The sequence below is a fragment of the Pyrus communis genome, chromosome 13, assembly GCF_963583255.1.
Source record: "Pyrus communis chromosome 13, drPyrComm1.1, whole genome shotgun sequence".
Lineage (NCBI taxonomy): Eukaryota > Viridiplantae > Streptophyta > Magnoliopsida > Rosales > Rosaceae > Pyrus > Pyrus communis.
The window spans coordinates 987621-1003264 of record NC_084815.1 but is presented as its reverse complement, the minus strand read 5'-3'; the positions used below and the strand labels follow the sequence as shown (position 1 = coordinate 1003264).

General features: G+C 38.5%; 3 protein-coding genes across 3 annotated transcripts; all 3 read left to right on the top strand.

Annotated features, from left to right (window-relative positions):
- The first annotated feature begins 691 nt into the window (after positions 1 to 691).
- Positions 692 to 4591, top strand: LOC137712808 (C-type lectin receptor-like tyrosine-protein kinase At1g52310). Its single transcript, XM_068451975.1, has 5 exons — positions 692 to 1019; positions 1136 to 1193; positions 2128 to 2550; positions 2633 to 3203; positions 3861 to 4591. The coding sequence occupies exons 1-5, from the start codon at positions 930 to 932 to the stop codon at positions 4384 to 4386; spliced, it is 1668 nt and encodes a 555-aa protein (XP_068308076.1). The 5' UTR covers positions 692 to 929; the 3' UTR covers positions 4387 to 4591.
- Positions 4592 to 5737: 1146 nt separating this feature from the next.
- Positions 5738 to 8465, top strand: LOC137711890 (uncharacterized). The gene is made up of 5 exons (XM_068451046.1): positions 5738 to 5862; positions 6303 to 6479; positions 6840 to 6938; positions 7029 to 7271; positions 7942 to 8465. Exons 1-5 carry the CDS (start codon positions 5797 to 5799, stop codon positions 8371 to 8373), a joined length of 1017 nt encoding a protein of 338 aa, XP_068307147.1. The 5' UTR covers positions 5738 to 5796; the 3' UTR covers positions 8374 to 8465.
- A 2431-nt stretch (positions 8466 to 10896) lies between these two features.
- LOC137713662 (uncharacterized) lies at positions 10897 to 13370 on the top strand. The gene is made up of 3 exons (XM_068452991.1): positions 10897 to 11106; positions 11277 to 11445; positions 12897 to 13370. The coding sequence occupies exons 1-3, from the start codon at positions 11047 to 11049 to the stop codon at positions 13091 to 13093; spliced, it is 426 nt and encodes a 141-aa protein (XP_068309092.1). The 5' UTR covers positions 10897 to 11046; the 3' UTR covers positions 13094 to 13370.
- The last annotated feature ends 2274 nt before the right edge of the window (positions 13371 to 15644 follow it).

The following is a 15644-nucleotide window of genomic DNA, read 5'->3' as shown; positions in this document are numbered from 1 at the left end:
AATAAAATTCTAACTAGTAGGGCAATCCACTTGCTGCTAACTTTATTACCCAACAAACTGAATTAATTTAGAAATTCTTACACTTGGTTGATTACAAAAAGTTTTCTTTTAGTAAATGAATTCTGCGTTGAAATTAGCTATAATGTATCAAGTTTTAACTAGTATCATTTTAGATGGTTGTATTCTATACTATGAAGCATGAACGGTAATACGATACGATGATATAACCTTGATATGTATCTATCAAATCAAAGTCATATGACCATGACATGTATCCAACTAGTGTTGTATCTAATAAAATATCAAATACTAAATACACGACCAAACTAAAGTATCCATTCTTCATATGCCTAATCAACTAGCATTTTTATGAACCCAGATCTAAAAATATGAGCTTAAGGATCAAACGATCTGGATCGTTGAAATTTGATTTAACAGCTACAAATAGGAAACCCTCTAAAGTTATAATAATTATAGTCGTTGAATCAAATTTGAATGATCGGATCATTTAATCCTTAGGTTCAAAATTTTTTAATTCAGAAAGGATCTGGGTTCCATTTTTACCAAACCTATTCCATGCTTCATAAATTCTATGGAGCAAACTACCAAATTTCCGTCAAATTGACTTTAAAAAAAAAAAAAAACAAAATTAGTTTTCTAAAAGAAAAGTCCAGGGAATAATTAATAGTACACAAGTACATGGGTGTTTCCACTGTCTACTCTAAATCGAATGCAGAGAAAGAGGGACAAGCTCACAGATTGACTTGGCTCGGAAGAACAACTACTTCCTTGCTGCTGCGTAGGGCTGGGACGACGATCTGAAGTGAAAGGCCTCAAATTTACAGAGCATGGTGTGGTGTGAAAAGGGGCTGTGATATGTGAGAACTGAAATTTTACCTACTTACCATTTTTTCTAGGGTTTATGAAAAATGGGTTTGATGGAAGGGAATCTGATTGCTCTGCAATTGGTTGCGCCTCTGATTGTTTGGTTTTTGCTGGGTGCATGCGATTCACAAAGGGTAAGAAAAGTATGGTAATTTAATTTATTTTTTTTTTAAATATTTTTCTCTTTAATTTCAACTGTATGCTTTACATTGTGGATTCACTTATTGAAAGCTACACTCTCGTTGTTTAGGTGTATAACGAGCCGATTCGCAGGTATTTGGTTGCTTCTGGAACAGAAGAAAGTAAAGGTGTGAGTAACCCTTTTCAGCTCGAGTTCTAAATTTTACTTTAGAAATCCTAATTGTTCATAGAAATTTCACTTTTTCGCTTTGCGGAAATGGGTATTTTGAGTAGATAGTAGACAATAGTTGAACAAAAACCAGTCTTCATTTGTGTATATTGTGTTACCTTTCGAAGGATGGAATATTGTTTATCACCGTTAATGTTGAGAGTTGTCCCATGTCGGTGAGGGAAAAGGTTTGCTATGTGCTTATATGGTTTTGAGGTACTCCCCATATTGCCAATTGGTTTTATGGTGGTACCCTAATTTCATTATGGTATCAGAGCGGGTTGTCCTCGTGTGAAGCCAAACAGCTACTCGTGCTCCACGTCACCCAGTTGTTGTCTATGTGTAGGCTTGAAAATCTGCCACACATGCGGGGGCGTGTTGAGAGCTGTCCCATATCGGTGATGGACAAGGTTTGCTATGTACTTATATGGTCTTGGGCTACTCCCCATATTGCCAACTATGGTTACATGGTCTTGCGGGAGAGTGTTAGAATTCATTTGTCCCACATCGGCCAGAATGCTTGAGAACAAGCCCTTTAAATAGAATTACCCCACTCTAACTATTACCAAGGCCTTTTGTGATAAAACCCCATACCTGACAGATTGAGCAGGTGGCCAAGTGGGGACAGTATCGATGTTGTCTCTAGAAATGAATAATCTTAATGCTCCTAAAACCGACAGCGTACTGTTATACCATGGAAATTAAAGGTGTTGGATATATTGTTACCTTATAAGCTGCGTTCATGAGCATTCTATTTGATAGCATGCTGGTAGTGAGCATTTTGATCATGTTTCGTTGTGTCAAATATAGAAAGGTGTTATTGTTAAAATAGATTGCATTATAGTCTATATCCGTTTATAATCAATATATTATGTTCAATTGCTTGTGAACAGAACCATGCCCTGCTGGATGGATTCTTGGACCTAATAGGAGGAAGTGCTTTGGTTATATGAGAAGCCCCCAACCATGGAATGAGTCAGAAACCCATTGTAAAAGTTATAATGGCAACTTAGCAGCATTCAAAACATCTCAAGAACTTACGTTTGCTCAAAATATATGTGCTGAAACCAGTGGCTGCTGGGTTGGAGGCAGAGGTGTGAACTCTACCATTGGTCTTGGCTGGAATTGGTCTGATAATACTTCCTATTGGAATGGGTCTCTCTTTCATGTGGAACCCCTTCGGTCAATTTGCAGTAACATCTCTTGCCACACCAATAGGTTGGTCGATGTATGCATATTGGTGACTAATAGATCCATGTCTCTCTTGGCTGAAAGATGCAATACGTCTCATGCTTTTATATGCATGGTTGATTTAGGTATATTTTGTAATTTTTTATTACGAACTCCAATCTTGAATTATCTGTCCTGCTGATTTAATTTTGCTCCTGTTTCTTTCAGGGAACAGATGTTACCACATGCATTGCCACAGAGAATATCTTATTATCCTTGGAGTAGTAAGTGGGTTGATTCTCTTCACAACATTAGCTGTAGTGATTTGGCTTCTTGCATACAAGCGTAGCAAGAAGCGCAGACGTTCCCGCAAACTATCTAATCCAGCAGAAACTGCATTAGTCGCTCCATCATGGAAAGTCTTCATGAAAGACGAACTAAGGTCAATTACAAAGAACTTTAGTGAAGGAAACCGTCTTCTGGGAGATGCCAAGACAGGAGGCACGTACAGTGGAATTCTTCCTGATGGCTCAAGAGTGGCTGTTAAGAGGTTGAAGAGATCTAGTTTTCAAAGGAAAAAAGAGTTCTACTCTGAAATTGGAAGGGTTGCAAGGCTTCACCACCCAAATTTGGTGGCTGTGAAAGGCTGCTGTTATGATCATGGTGATCGCTTCATAGTTTATGAGTTCATAGTTAATGGGCCTTTGGATAAATGGCTGCATCACATACCTAGGGGTGGTCGAAGCTTAGATTGGGCCATGAGAATGAAAATTGCCACAACTCTTGCTCAAGGAATTGCGTAAGTTATACATCACTTTTCCTCTTGGTCTTAGGTCAAACAAAGATCTAAAATCTGAGACTGATTTGTTCACTTAGATCTTCTATCTCTGTTGCATCTATTTCAAGGCATCTTATGATCGTGATAGTTCTCATTTCTCCAAGAGGTCACTATCATTGTTCACGTAAATTAGAAATCATAATATTGTGTAGATTTAAATCAAATGGGAAATTCTCAAATTACCTCCTCAACTTTTGATCGAGTTGCAATTTTTCACCTGGAAAGGAGATCTGTTAAAAATATATAAAAATTTGGCATAGGTTAATTGTTTATTAGGGATTTTTCATGGTTAGATTAGAATATATCTCGACTCTCGCATCTATTTTTTCGGAAAGATTTGTTTCTGATATGGCTTTCCCATGGCTGATACATTAGTGTTAGCTTGGATGTTTGCCATACATTTCCGATATGGATTTCCCTTGCTTGTTTACTTGGGTGCCTTTAGTGTTGGTGATTATGCCATCATTGTCAATCCTCATTTTTGTTTCTTGTTTCGCTGAAAATTGTCAATCCTTATTTCATTAGTACATTTCTACCTTCGGATGCAATGGGAAGGATTTGAATGATGCAGAATGAATTGTGTTTAATTGGTGGTTCACCCGTTCATATGTCAAACAGGTTCTTGCATGACAAGGTAAAACCGCATGTCGTGCATCGTGATATCCGTGCCAGTAATGTACTGCTTGATGAAGATTTTGGAGCACATCTAATGGGGGTTGGTCTGTCAAAGTTTGTGCCATATGAAGTGATGCACGAGAGGACAGTGATGGCTGGTGGCACGTACGGGTACCTTGCTCCAGAATTTGTCTACAGAAATGAGCTTACAACAAAGAGTGATGTTTATAGCTTTGGTGTGCTGCTGCTTGAGATTGTGAGCGGACGTAGACCTGCACAGGCCGTTGATTCGGTGGGTTGGCAGAGCATTTTTGAGTGGGCAACACCTCTGGTGCAGGCTCATCGCTACCCGGATCTCCTGGACCCTCATATAACTGTTTCTTCTCCTGAGATTCCGGAGGCTGGTGTCGTTCAAAAGGTGGTCGACCTCGTCTATGCCTGTACACAGCATGTCCCATCAATGCGCCCGAGGATGTCTCACATTGTTCATCAACTTCAACAGTTAGCCCAGACTCCTGTTCCAAAGTAGTTTAATTTAGCTTCGGGCTAGTATTTATCCGTAATTCTATGCAATAATGAGAGTTTGTAATTTGTAATTTTTATTCTCCAGTTGGTTAGGAGCCATAACCGGAATATAAGGTTTAGGGTTTAGCACTCTAGAGGCCATAAGTTCTATGTATTCAGTATTTAATCATAATATTTGTCTTTGGCAAGTTTTGTCGATATTTAACCAATGTCGGAAATATCCACAAAATCTGTCGATTTTAGTCGAAATTTAAGAGTCTCTCTGACGTAGAGCTTAAGTCCCTTTTCATATCTTTCTCTGATTTTTCCAAAATTTCCTTAGAACTGTTGACCGTTTTGAAAAAATTTCAAACATTGCTTGCAACAAAACAAGAACTAAGCTTATTCTTGTATTGTAGTAGTGGGAAACCCCTAACGTCAATCCATGAGGAAATTCGACAAATCAAAATAAATATGTACATGAATGTTTCCACTCCTATAAACACCGAGGCTTTTTGCATAAAATCTCATGCTTGACTATGGAAGCGATTTAGTTTGGGACAATGTTGGTGTTGGACTAATTAGCAGTTGGTCACTAGATAGCCTATGAGAATGTAACCGTATTTCAAGTCTATGTTGTCACATGCTTAATTACTCACGTGACACCGCAAAATAAATCATCATTTTGAGATCCCAGTTGCGTGTACGTAATTACGAGGTCACAATCACTAAATTTTGGATTATCAAAATGTGGCCACTCGTGAAAAAGAGCCGTTAAAAAAAAGAGAAGAAATTGTAATATTGAGTTTGCTTGAGGAAAAATTCAACTAACGGTCCTAAACCTGCTCTCCGTCCACCATTGTAAATCCCAAACGCTTGTCTCCAATTCCTCCACGTACTCACCTTTCTTCTCACCTGACACCTGCTGGTTAATTTATAATAATTCAGGCCAAAATAATTCTTTAGAAATAAAATAAATAAAGAATTTGAAAAAAAAAAAAAAAAAGAAGAAGAAGAAAAGATTAGAAGGGATAATGCAATACGTTTTTGTTCCTTTTTTCCCTTATTTATCGAATCCAAAATCTGTTACTTTCCCATCATTCTATAAATAATAATATTATTAATAAATAAGAAAAAAAAAGAGTGATAGGAATTTTCAGATGGGGGAAATATTAAATGGATATTGATTTCGATATTTGCAACTAGCTCTGAGTTTTGCATGGCAAAACAGGTATTAATTCTTTTATTTCTGTTTCAATCTTTACACAGATTTTCTTGCAATTTTATCGATCAATTTCCCGTCCTCATTGTTTTTCTTCTTCTTTTTTTTTTTTCTTAAAATTTTATATAATTTTTCTAATTTGTTTTGAATTTTGCAGTTGTTTTTTGGTGATCGATTGCGTTAAGATTTAGTTCCATTGAAATTTTTTGAAAGATGTCGTTCAAAAAAGGGGAAAGCACAACAGATAAAGCATTGTCACATGAAGAGCAGCTGGCCAAGGTATAGATTAGGTTATAAGATTTTGTTTCGTGGGAAGTGATTTTCGCACGTCCTTATTTGTGTATGTCATTTGGATTGAAATCTATGAAGTATGGATACGGACACGGTAATACGACATGATAAGGGGATACGTCAAATTAATAAGAAGAATTGATGTATGACAACAAAGGAATGCATCATGATACGGAGACACGATACGGGGATACGAAGGGATACCACCGTGTCCATGCATTGTAGATTGAAACGAGAATCAATGGAAAATCAAGGGCAAAAATAAACAGGATGTGCAGAAAGAGAAAGGGATGTGCGGAAATCATTTTCTCTTTGTTCGTTGTGCGTAGCGGCGATTGAGAACGTCAATGAAGTAGTAAAGTTCTATGTATTTTTGTTTATTTTGAATCTTTTATCATAGGAAATAATTTGGCCCTTCTGTTCTTTAGATTTATGAAGTGAGGAAGATGATGGGTCCTATTGTGGATAGGCTACCAGCCATTTGTTCAGAAGCTTCAATCTCAAGGTACCTAAGAGCGCGGAACTGGAATACGAAGAAGGCGGGCAAGATGCTGAAAGAAACCATAAAATGGAGGTTGGAGTTCAAGCCCGAGAAAATCCGATGGGTAAGCAATGTGCATGCATCTTTCAAAGATCTGAACCGTTTATTTCTAAAAGCATTGATGCATAAATTGTTCTTGCAAAAAAAAAAAGTCCATATTAATAGACGAATGTAGTGTTTCCATGAATATGAAAATGCCGTGGTGATAATCATACGGTTAAATGATTTTTAAATTGATAGATTTTTAGCAGAATGATCTTTGAGCGAACCTTTAAAAAAATAGGCAGTTCGGATCTTAAAAAAATCGGTTCCTTCTCCTAGAGTTGCATGTTGTTTGTAGTTCAAAGGTCTAATTAAACCGTCCATTTTTCAAAACTTCATGGAGTAATCCCATTTGAAAGTGATTTATTCTTATCTTATATAGGAAAACATTACTCAAGAAGCGAAGACAGGAAAAATTTACAGAGCCAATTACCATGACAATTGCGGAAGGACAGTTCTCATCCTGAGGCCTGGTTTTCAGGTAGTTAAATCACACGAAAAGCGTCTACGTTAATGTTAGTAGTTGTTAGCATTTTTCTGTTTGATTTGTGAAATTCTTTCGTCGTGTCAGAACACGAATGCGGTAAACGAGCAGATGATGTATTTGGTATACTGCCTGGAGAATGCATTACTGAATACGAATCCAGATCAGGAACAAATGGTGTGGCTAATCGACTTTCAACGGTGGAACACGTCAAGCATATCGTTGAAGGCGACTAGGGAAACAGCTAAGATCCTGCAAAATCATTACCCTGAGAGATTGGGAATTGGCATCCTCTATAATCCACCAAAAATATTTGAGTCCTTTTGGACGGTATGTTATTACGCATCTATCTGCAATTGTTATTGTTTTCTTGTCTAAACCTAATAATTCTTCAAGTTTTATGATATTAATCTTTGCATTTGATATTAGGGTTAGTGTAGTGAGGTATGTTGGAAACTTGGAACGTAAGCAAGAGCTTCACGATTAACGTTTTGTTCAATATATATGGTATGAAGACAATAGTAGGTCAGGGTTTCCTTATGGATTTTCTGGGACTAGAGCTGATACCGGGGCTCGTTGGATGACGAAGAACAAGGACGAGAAGGTAGAAAACTATAGAGAAAAACCGGGGCGCGGATAATCTGGCCACAGAACTAGTTTCTGTATCCAGATTTATCTGCCAGCAGACTCTAAAGACGAAAATAAACAACTCAAACTAGGTTTTTAAAGACGAAAATCTCTTGCCAACTGTTTTATGGCATACTTGGTTTGTTAGAATTGTCAGTCATTAGTCACCAGTTTTGCGATTTAAGCAGATCACATCGATACTTTCCCTCGTGTTTTCTGCGTAAAAACTGACCACAATGCTCCTCCTAATTTGGTTTGAAATCTTTATTAAAATGATCGTTTGCTTAGCTTTATCTATATTGGTTTTTAAGTAATATCGAAACCTCTTTGTAGTAAGTTCGAAAAATCTGGTGAAACTTTCTTTGAATTGCAGTTGGTAAAACCATTTCTTGAGCCGAAAACACACAAAAAGATGAAGTTTGTGTACTCGGACAACCCGCAGAGCCAGAAGATAATGGAAGATCTTTTCAACATGGACAAGTTGGAATCCACATTTGGCGGGAGAAGTTCAGTTGGTTTCGACTATGAAGCTTACGGACAAAGAATGCGAGAAGATGACAAGAAAATGTCTAGTTTGATCGATTCAGGTTGTTCGCCAGCCTATTCGCCAGCTTATTCGCCATCAATCATGTCTGAGTTGCAGCAATTGGCTTCTGACCATTGTTCTGAGGTCTCTGATGAAGGCGGATGCTCGTCGTGCGATGAAGCAGCCTCGTCGAACTTGGAGGTCGTCGATGAGAAGGTACAAGGACAACCGCACGACAGCAAAGATGTTGCAAATGACTGCACAAAAGTGGCTGCATGATGAGCAATAGGTTTTAGGGTTTGGTTTTATGATATTTCACCTTATGTAATGAAACATTTAACACAGTTACTTTTACAGCTCCTTTTTTTTAAAGATCAATACTTCTACTGAGATTGGAATTTCGAGAATGTGATGCCTTGAATCCGACATCAGCAATGCACTGTGAAAATCTTGATAAGATATTCATACGAATATTCTCTTCAGCATCGGAGTACCTTTCACGAATTCTCTTATTTTACTAATCCTTGGGGAAGTTTTGCAACCACATATATTTTGTTATCAAACAATCTAAAGAGAATTGCAACCACTTATGTTTGTAATTTTTGATTCACACGCCAATACATTATTGGATTAGAATGTTATGGTGGAATTGTTGCTTGTAAGTCTTCCTCGACATGGAAAATCAAATCGGGTGTGGACTAGAGTACATCATCTTATTCGAGAATTTATATTACGGGATGAAGAATTTAAACTAAAAACGATGACCAACTATAATAATTTGAAATCGAATTTCCCACCCACAAAAATCGAATTCAAAACCTTTTTACTCACGAATCAACGAATAAAGATAAATATTACTAGATTAGCAATAAGCTGGATATCAAATTGATCATATGGATCAAATTCAAACTCGAGAGGTATGAACCTCAAAAAAAGAAGATTGCGCAAATAAACTGGTAAGCTCTCCCTCCAACCACAAACCCTAATTTTCAAACCTTCAGCCGCCGGTCCCTTACTTAGGCTTGGGCCAGCGGCAGCCCCTCCCTCCTCCTTCTAGCATCCCCCCCCTCCTAGTCTCTTCACCCCTTGCTTCCTACCCCCTCTCCTCTTGTTGCGACCCACACATTTTTTCCTTTCTTTTCACGCCCCGACCCCCTCCCCTCGTTGCCTTCTTTTTTTTTCTCTGTTCCTTGGTCTGCCCAGCACCTTCTCCCCTTACTCTTCTATGCGCAACCTGTTTTCATGGCTTTGTTGCAAGCCTTCAACCCACTTCCCTGATTTTATTGTCGTACAAGGCTCCTCCCTTGTTTGGGGCTTAGATCTGCAGCTTTGGGTTAGTCTTTGGGTTGTTTTTGTAGGTATTTGACTTGTTGTTTTTTATGTTTTTTGCTCTTCTTGCTTGGTTGGTGGCGGTCATACCTAAGGTTTCATTTATTCGGATTCGTGTAGTTGTTGGTTCCTGGGTAGGGTTATACATGGAGCGTTCCCGGCGGCAGCTTCCGGGGCACCAGCAGTGATGGTGTGCATATTTGCCAGCAGAATTTTCTCTCGGTTGTTTGGACTTTTCGAGGGCTCTACCCTTGGAACTATTGTTTTGTCCTCTTTGGGTTCGTGGTGGTGGTGGGGATGGCGGTGCAGGACGTGGGTGGTCTTGGCTTGGCAACCCCTCTACCATCCATGTCGTTGCCTCTATTTCTTGCCATAACTGTGACCAACACTAGTTGGAGAAATTTCTGGTGGCTCTTGGTGCTATCACGTTTTATGCAGGTTTTTGGATTATGGTGGCGTTCCGACGACTTTGGTGGCTCTGTCTAGATTCCCTTCCGCCCCGCCCCTCTGAGTTTGTCCCAACTACAGTTGGCCTCGCACACCTCCTGACGTTTCTACACGTGCCTCTGCCTCTGCTACCCATGACTACTGCCAAATTGCATCTACATCTCCATTGTGGGCACGTCACCTTTTCTTTTATTTTTTTTTATTTTAGTTTTTATGATTGGTCTATGTTGCTTCTGCAATTGATTTGTATCGCTTCTGTGATTTGTAACCTCTCTGGTTTGGTACTGAGGTGATTCTGAAAAAAACTGGTATAAAAAAAAGCTGGGAGCTTTTTTTGTGTTTGGTAAACATTCAGCTTCAGCTTTTTTTTACAGTTTTGGGTGAAAAAAAGCCAAAAACAAGTTTTGTGTTGGGTAAACATTCAGCTTCAGCTTTTTTTTACAGTTTTGGGTGAAAAAAAGCCAAAAACAAGAAGCTGCAAAACCCAACTTTGAAAAATCGGTTTTTTTTCACATCTGTTTTACATAAAAGTTTACCAAACACTATCATACTGTTTTTTTTTTCATAAACACTTTTACAAAAAAGTTTACCAAATACTCTGTTGCTTTATTTCATAGCCGCTTATTCTCACAGCACAGCAGAATCAACTTTTTTTTCAAAGTACAGCAATACCAAATCAGCCCTCTGTCTCGCGATGGTTTTGGTGCTTGATATGTCACGTCTTATTTATGTGACATATCAATCTCATGATTCTTCTTTCTAGTGGTGTGATTTGTGTGAGAGTTTAAAATTATTTGTAATTTGTGCTTATTATCTTCAGATCAAAAAATTGATCACTGGAGTATATGTACCAATTTAGCCTTTTAAGGAGTTAGTTATGGACCGGTAATGAAATTCTATCATTTCTGTTAAAAATAAAAAATAAAAAAATAAAAACCCGAGAGGTGCGAACTGCGAAGTGAGTGCCAACCGCGACCCGGGTTGCACCTTTGAATCTCTCGACCCACCACGATCAGACCTCCCTACTCCTGCCTCTTCTTCTCTCTCGCTCTCCTCCGCCAATCTTCGCTGCCTCCGCCCCGATCTGCCCTCGGTTTCAAAGGTTTCAATTACCTTCTTTGAATCAAGAGCCTCTTCCTCTTCCCTCTTTTTCGTTTTCCGAAATAGTCCTCGGAAATGGCAGCAATTTACAGCCTCTACATCATTAACAAATCAGGCGGCTTGATCTTCTACAAGGTAACAAAAACCCCAAATCTTGCAATTCACTTTCTATTTGTTTCTCAATAAAATTCAAGGATTTCTTTCAAAAGCTTCGATTTTGCGTCCATTTTCCTCCGTTTTCTCGGCAACCAAACAGGAAATTAACCGATTTTGATGGGTCTCTTTGTTTGCTTGGACAATCTTAGGACTATGGGTCGGCGGGACGAATGGACACGAATGATAGCTTGAGGGTTGCAAGCTTGTGGCACTCAATGCACGCCATTTCTCAGCAGCTGTCGCCAGTATCAGGCTGTTTCGGCATCGAGCTCCTCCAAGCTGACACTTTCGATCTTCATTGCTTTCAATCACTCACCGGTACGAGTCGAACTTTGATCTTTTCAATTTTCAAAGAATTTGTACTTTAGTTTAATCGGTATCAATAAAAAATTCGACAATGCACTGGTGTATAGGATGCAATACTTCAGTGGATGACTGGATTTGCGTGCTTTAACCTATATATTCCAATCTAACTGTTGATAAAACTAGTGCATCACATACACCGGTGTATTGTAGGACTCGGGTTTCAGTAACATTCGTAGAATTTGGAAAAAGCGGGTGTAGAACAAGCTGCAAAGATGATGTAGGTGATTTTGTAACTCAAATAGTTGTCGTGTGTTAAATATTGTTAGATATCCATATGAACTATTGCAGCCAGCATTTTAATTGTAAACTGTAAATTTGGTGAAGTTCTGAGGAGGTTTGTCAGATTGACACAACTCTGTAGCTTTTCAATCTGGTGAGATTAATTTGTGTTCCGAAGAGATAAATTGGGGATCGATCTGTTGCTAACCTCGTAAGCCTCATCTACTTGGTTTAAACTTTGAAGCGAGTCTTGTGAATTGCATTAGTTTAGGCTGTAATGTGGTGAATGACAGATAGTTATTACGGGGTGATAAAATGATAACTGAGGTGAGTGCTAAAGATTGTCATTGAGCGAGTTGATGTTTTAGACTAGTATTAAGGGTGGCGTTCTTAACATGTAAGCAGTTTCTTTACGATTTAGGCAAGAACTATCTCACTCTCACCTCACAGTTCTATGTTTTTTTGTATGCCTCAATGTTTGAGACAGGGTGGTGTCTGTAAAGTTTTAGGCAACAGCTGTCTTGCGGTAATGTATTTTTGAAGATGGATTACACAATGAGAATTTCGGTCCACGTGATTTGGTGTCATGTTAATGATTTCCATACAATTAGGATCTTGTTTGTTCTGGTTAAACAATGTCTGAACAGTTTGTTTCCTCAATCTAGTCATCATATGTAGCAATCCCCTTGTTCCCCGCATCACATTCTTGCAGTAAATGTAGGAATTTTTAAGTTCTTTACTTTCTTCCAGCGAAGAAAATATGCTAGATTTTAGCAAATGGCTCAAATAGTACAAGGAATACGATATGCTAGATTCAACACTGTACATAGTAGTAGGCGTTTTGACAATTGTTATTACTTGAGTTGCATCACTCGGATGAGTTTTTATAACCTGGATGGCAAGTCAGATCCATTTGCCGGTCTGAGATTTCCCCAGCACGAAGTTAATGTTTGTTTCAGCGTTAATATCTTTTGCTTTTCATTTTCACAGAGTAATTGTGTCTGCTTTTTCTGGTTTGGCCTTTTTTCCTTCCGAATTGAACCATTATTTTAGAGTTCGACGTTGGTTGCACTTTTTCCCCCCTCCCATGACAGTTCAAGAAGCGAACCCTGTACTTGAAATTTTCAATAATGCATGGGATTGCAAAAATAGTGCTTTTTGATAAGATAGTTTCGGTTTTGCAGGGACAAAGTTCTTTGTAGTGTGTGAGCCTGGGACACAGCACATGGAAGGTCTCTTGAAACATATCTATGAATTGTACACCGATTACGTCTTGAAGAACCCCTTTTATGAGATGGAGATGCCAATACGATGCGAGCTCTTCGAAATCAACCTAACGCAGGCAATACAGAAGGATCGTGTTGCCTTGTTGGCCAGATGATCAATTTTCTTCCATTCAAACATACGTGATACTTTCTGTTTGATTTGAGCAGAGCTGGAGTTAATCGTTCATTCCCCAATCTGTGTACGAAGTCCATGAAAAAGACAGTGCGCAGAAGAGTCTCGTTCTATTAGTCATCCAATAATCAAATATACGTGGTCACCTACCATTGGATTTTTTTATGCTGGTTAATTATAACGTGTGTACAATCATTGTTAACCTTAAAGAGTATGATGTATACCTAATATGTGTGATAATTTGAGAAGATTTACACTTATAGACCGGATGTCGTGTGGTTTTACACTTTTTTTGTTGCCGGAATTAACCTTACGAGTAGCCAAATGTCGATCGAAATTACAAAGATTACTCCGATTCTGAACTTAAAATAATAAACGTTGTTTCTAATCCAGTCCCTCTTAAAAAGATGTAACAAACGGGGTCCAATATCCAAACAAGAACTCTATATGCTCCTCTCATCACTAGTCCATTCCACTTCCTACTCCCATCATTACGAACCCTCCTAGAGCCACCAAATACCCCATCCAATCGAGAAGGTTTCGTGTGAGGCCACCGTTTAATGGTGGGTTGTGAGTGTTATGTGAAAAGGGTAAGAAGCAAATAAGACGAATGAATCTTGCAAAATCAAAAAGATAAGTTAGGGGAAATTTTTGTATGTCTTGTTTGTAGGAACATCTGATTTGGTATCCGGACCAAAGAATTTCTCCATCAGGCCGTTCGTGACTTATGAACTTGAACAAGCAAAATGAACAGTGAATGTCCGCCCGAGGATGTAATGATCATCCAAACACGCGGTTTACCATCAACATTCTCTTTTTTAATAATTTGTTTTTTTATTCGAATTTTTAATAAAATAATTTGTTAAACAGAGACTATGAGCTCCCACGACATGTGAATATGATAAAGAGATCAACGGTAGGGATACGGGTATCACAAATGTCAAATGAGCGGTCAAGATGTAATAAATTTTGGGATGTGATATCTACGTATTTTTTTTTTTACCTTTCACACATTCTTATTATTTTTTATCGTCGAATTGGATGGATAAAAATTAACAAGAAGTATGTAAAAAGTAAAAATGAATATATGGATAACACACCCCTCAAATTTTAATATAAAATTTTCAACATGCTTATGCCGCTGTAAAACAGAAACTCCAAGAAATGAGAATATCATAATACGAATTACTTACTATTATAATTTAGTAACATATTTCTTTATTTACAAATGAGCGGATTTTTTATATTCGAATTCATAAATAATAAGTTTGACGCAAAATTAAGTCTTCTAATTTAATTTGAAATATAGAGGGAATTAAATTATGGTGCTATTTGGGCCCAAAATAGTATTTTGGGCTGAGTTTAGAGTCGTTCTCGGCCCAGTAACATTCATCCAGAATCTTGTCATGGGTCGTCTAGTCAAGGTCGCCCAAGTTCTTGTTGTGAGGAGGATTGGTTCAGATAAAGGTGAGGTAGTTGAACCCTAGTGCAACAAGGAGTCTTAAAGTTGAAGATGCTTAGAATTAGGGAATGAATCTAGTTCGTTATGGAGCCTGGTTCAAAGTCCTATAGGGGTTAGGATTGGGCGAAACCTGATTAGTTTGGGTTGAGGAGTTCTAATCCGAGTACATTTCTAGTTCGGCCATGAAGGGGGTTCGCTGCTATAAATAGAGAGGGGAGTGCATCATTCAAATCATCTTCAAATCAACACATAAATTGCCCTATGCAAAACTTCTCAACAACCCTAAGATTTTTTCCTCTCCCCCTTTCTTCTCACCAACACATCTTCAATTTGGATAGATAGCACTGTGAAGGCAACTGGCGACATCTTCAGTTTGGATAGACAGCACTAGAGCCGTAGAATCAACTGACCGAGGAGCACCTTCAGTTTGGATAAACAGCACTGGTTCGAGGCCGATTGGTTATTTATCCAAGTTTCGATCAACAAGGATTTCCGAGTCCTTATGGGTAGAGGTCATTTCATCAGCCTTCTAGGCGAAGTGAAGTGTTACCAAGTTATTACATTCAACACATTGAAAACCGAATTTGAAATTGAACTTCGCAGAACTAGCAGCCTTGTTTTCAGGTTCTAGAACTCGAAGGCTGAGACATGTTCCTTCCTCGACTGCAATCGCAAGATCAAGAAGTCAGCAACGTGCCCAACGCCACATTGACATATTTACTCCTCGGCTAAACTCGGCCGACAAGTTGACACACCCCGCACACAACTAAAGGACGTAGTTAGCTTATTAATTACTCGGCCTGCGCGCCACGTATGCTTGGTAGTTTTTAGGGTCAACAGGTGCACAGGAGAATTTTGAGCATGGTAGTTTGACTAGCTTCAAAGAATGACTTCTTTGGTTCTTCCAAACCCACTTTTTGGTTGTCATCCCTCGATTACTTTTTATTGTCACCGAGTAATTGTTATAATGGACGATCGGGATAAATGGAGAAAATTTTAAGTATGACAGCCTAACTCTAACAATAAATTGAATATGTGCATTAAAAGTTATACTTATGTGAAGTTAAACGTT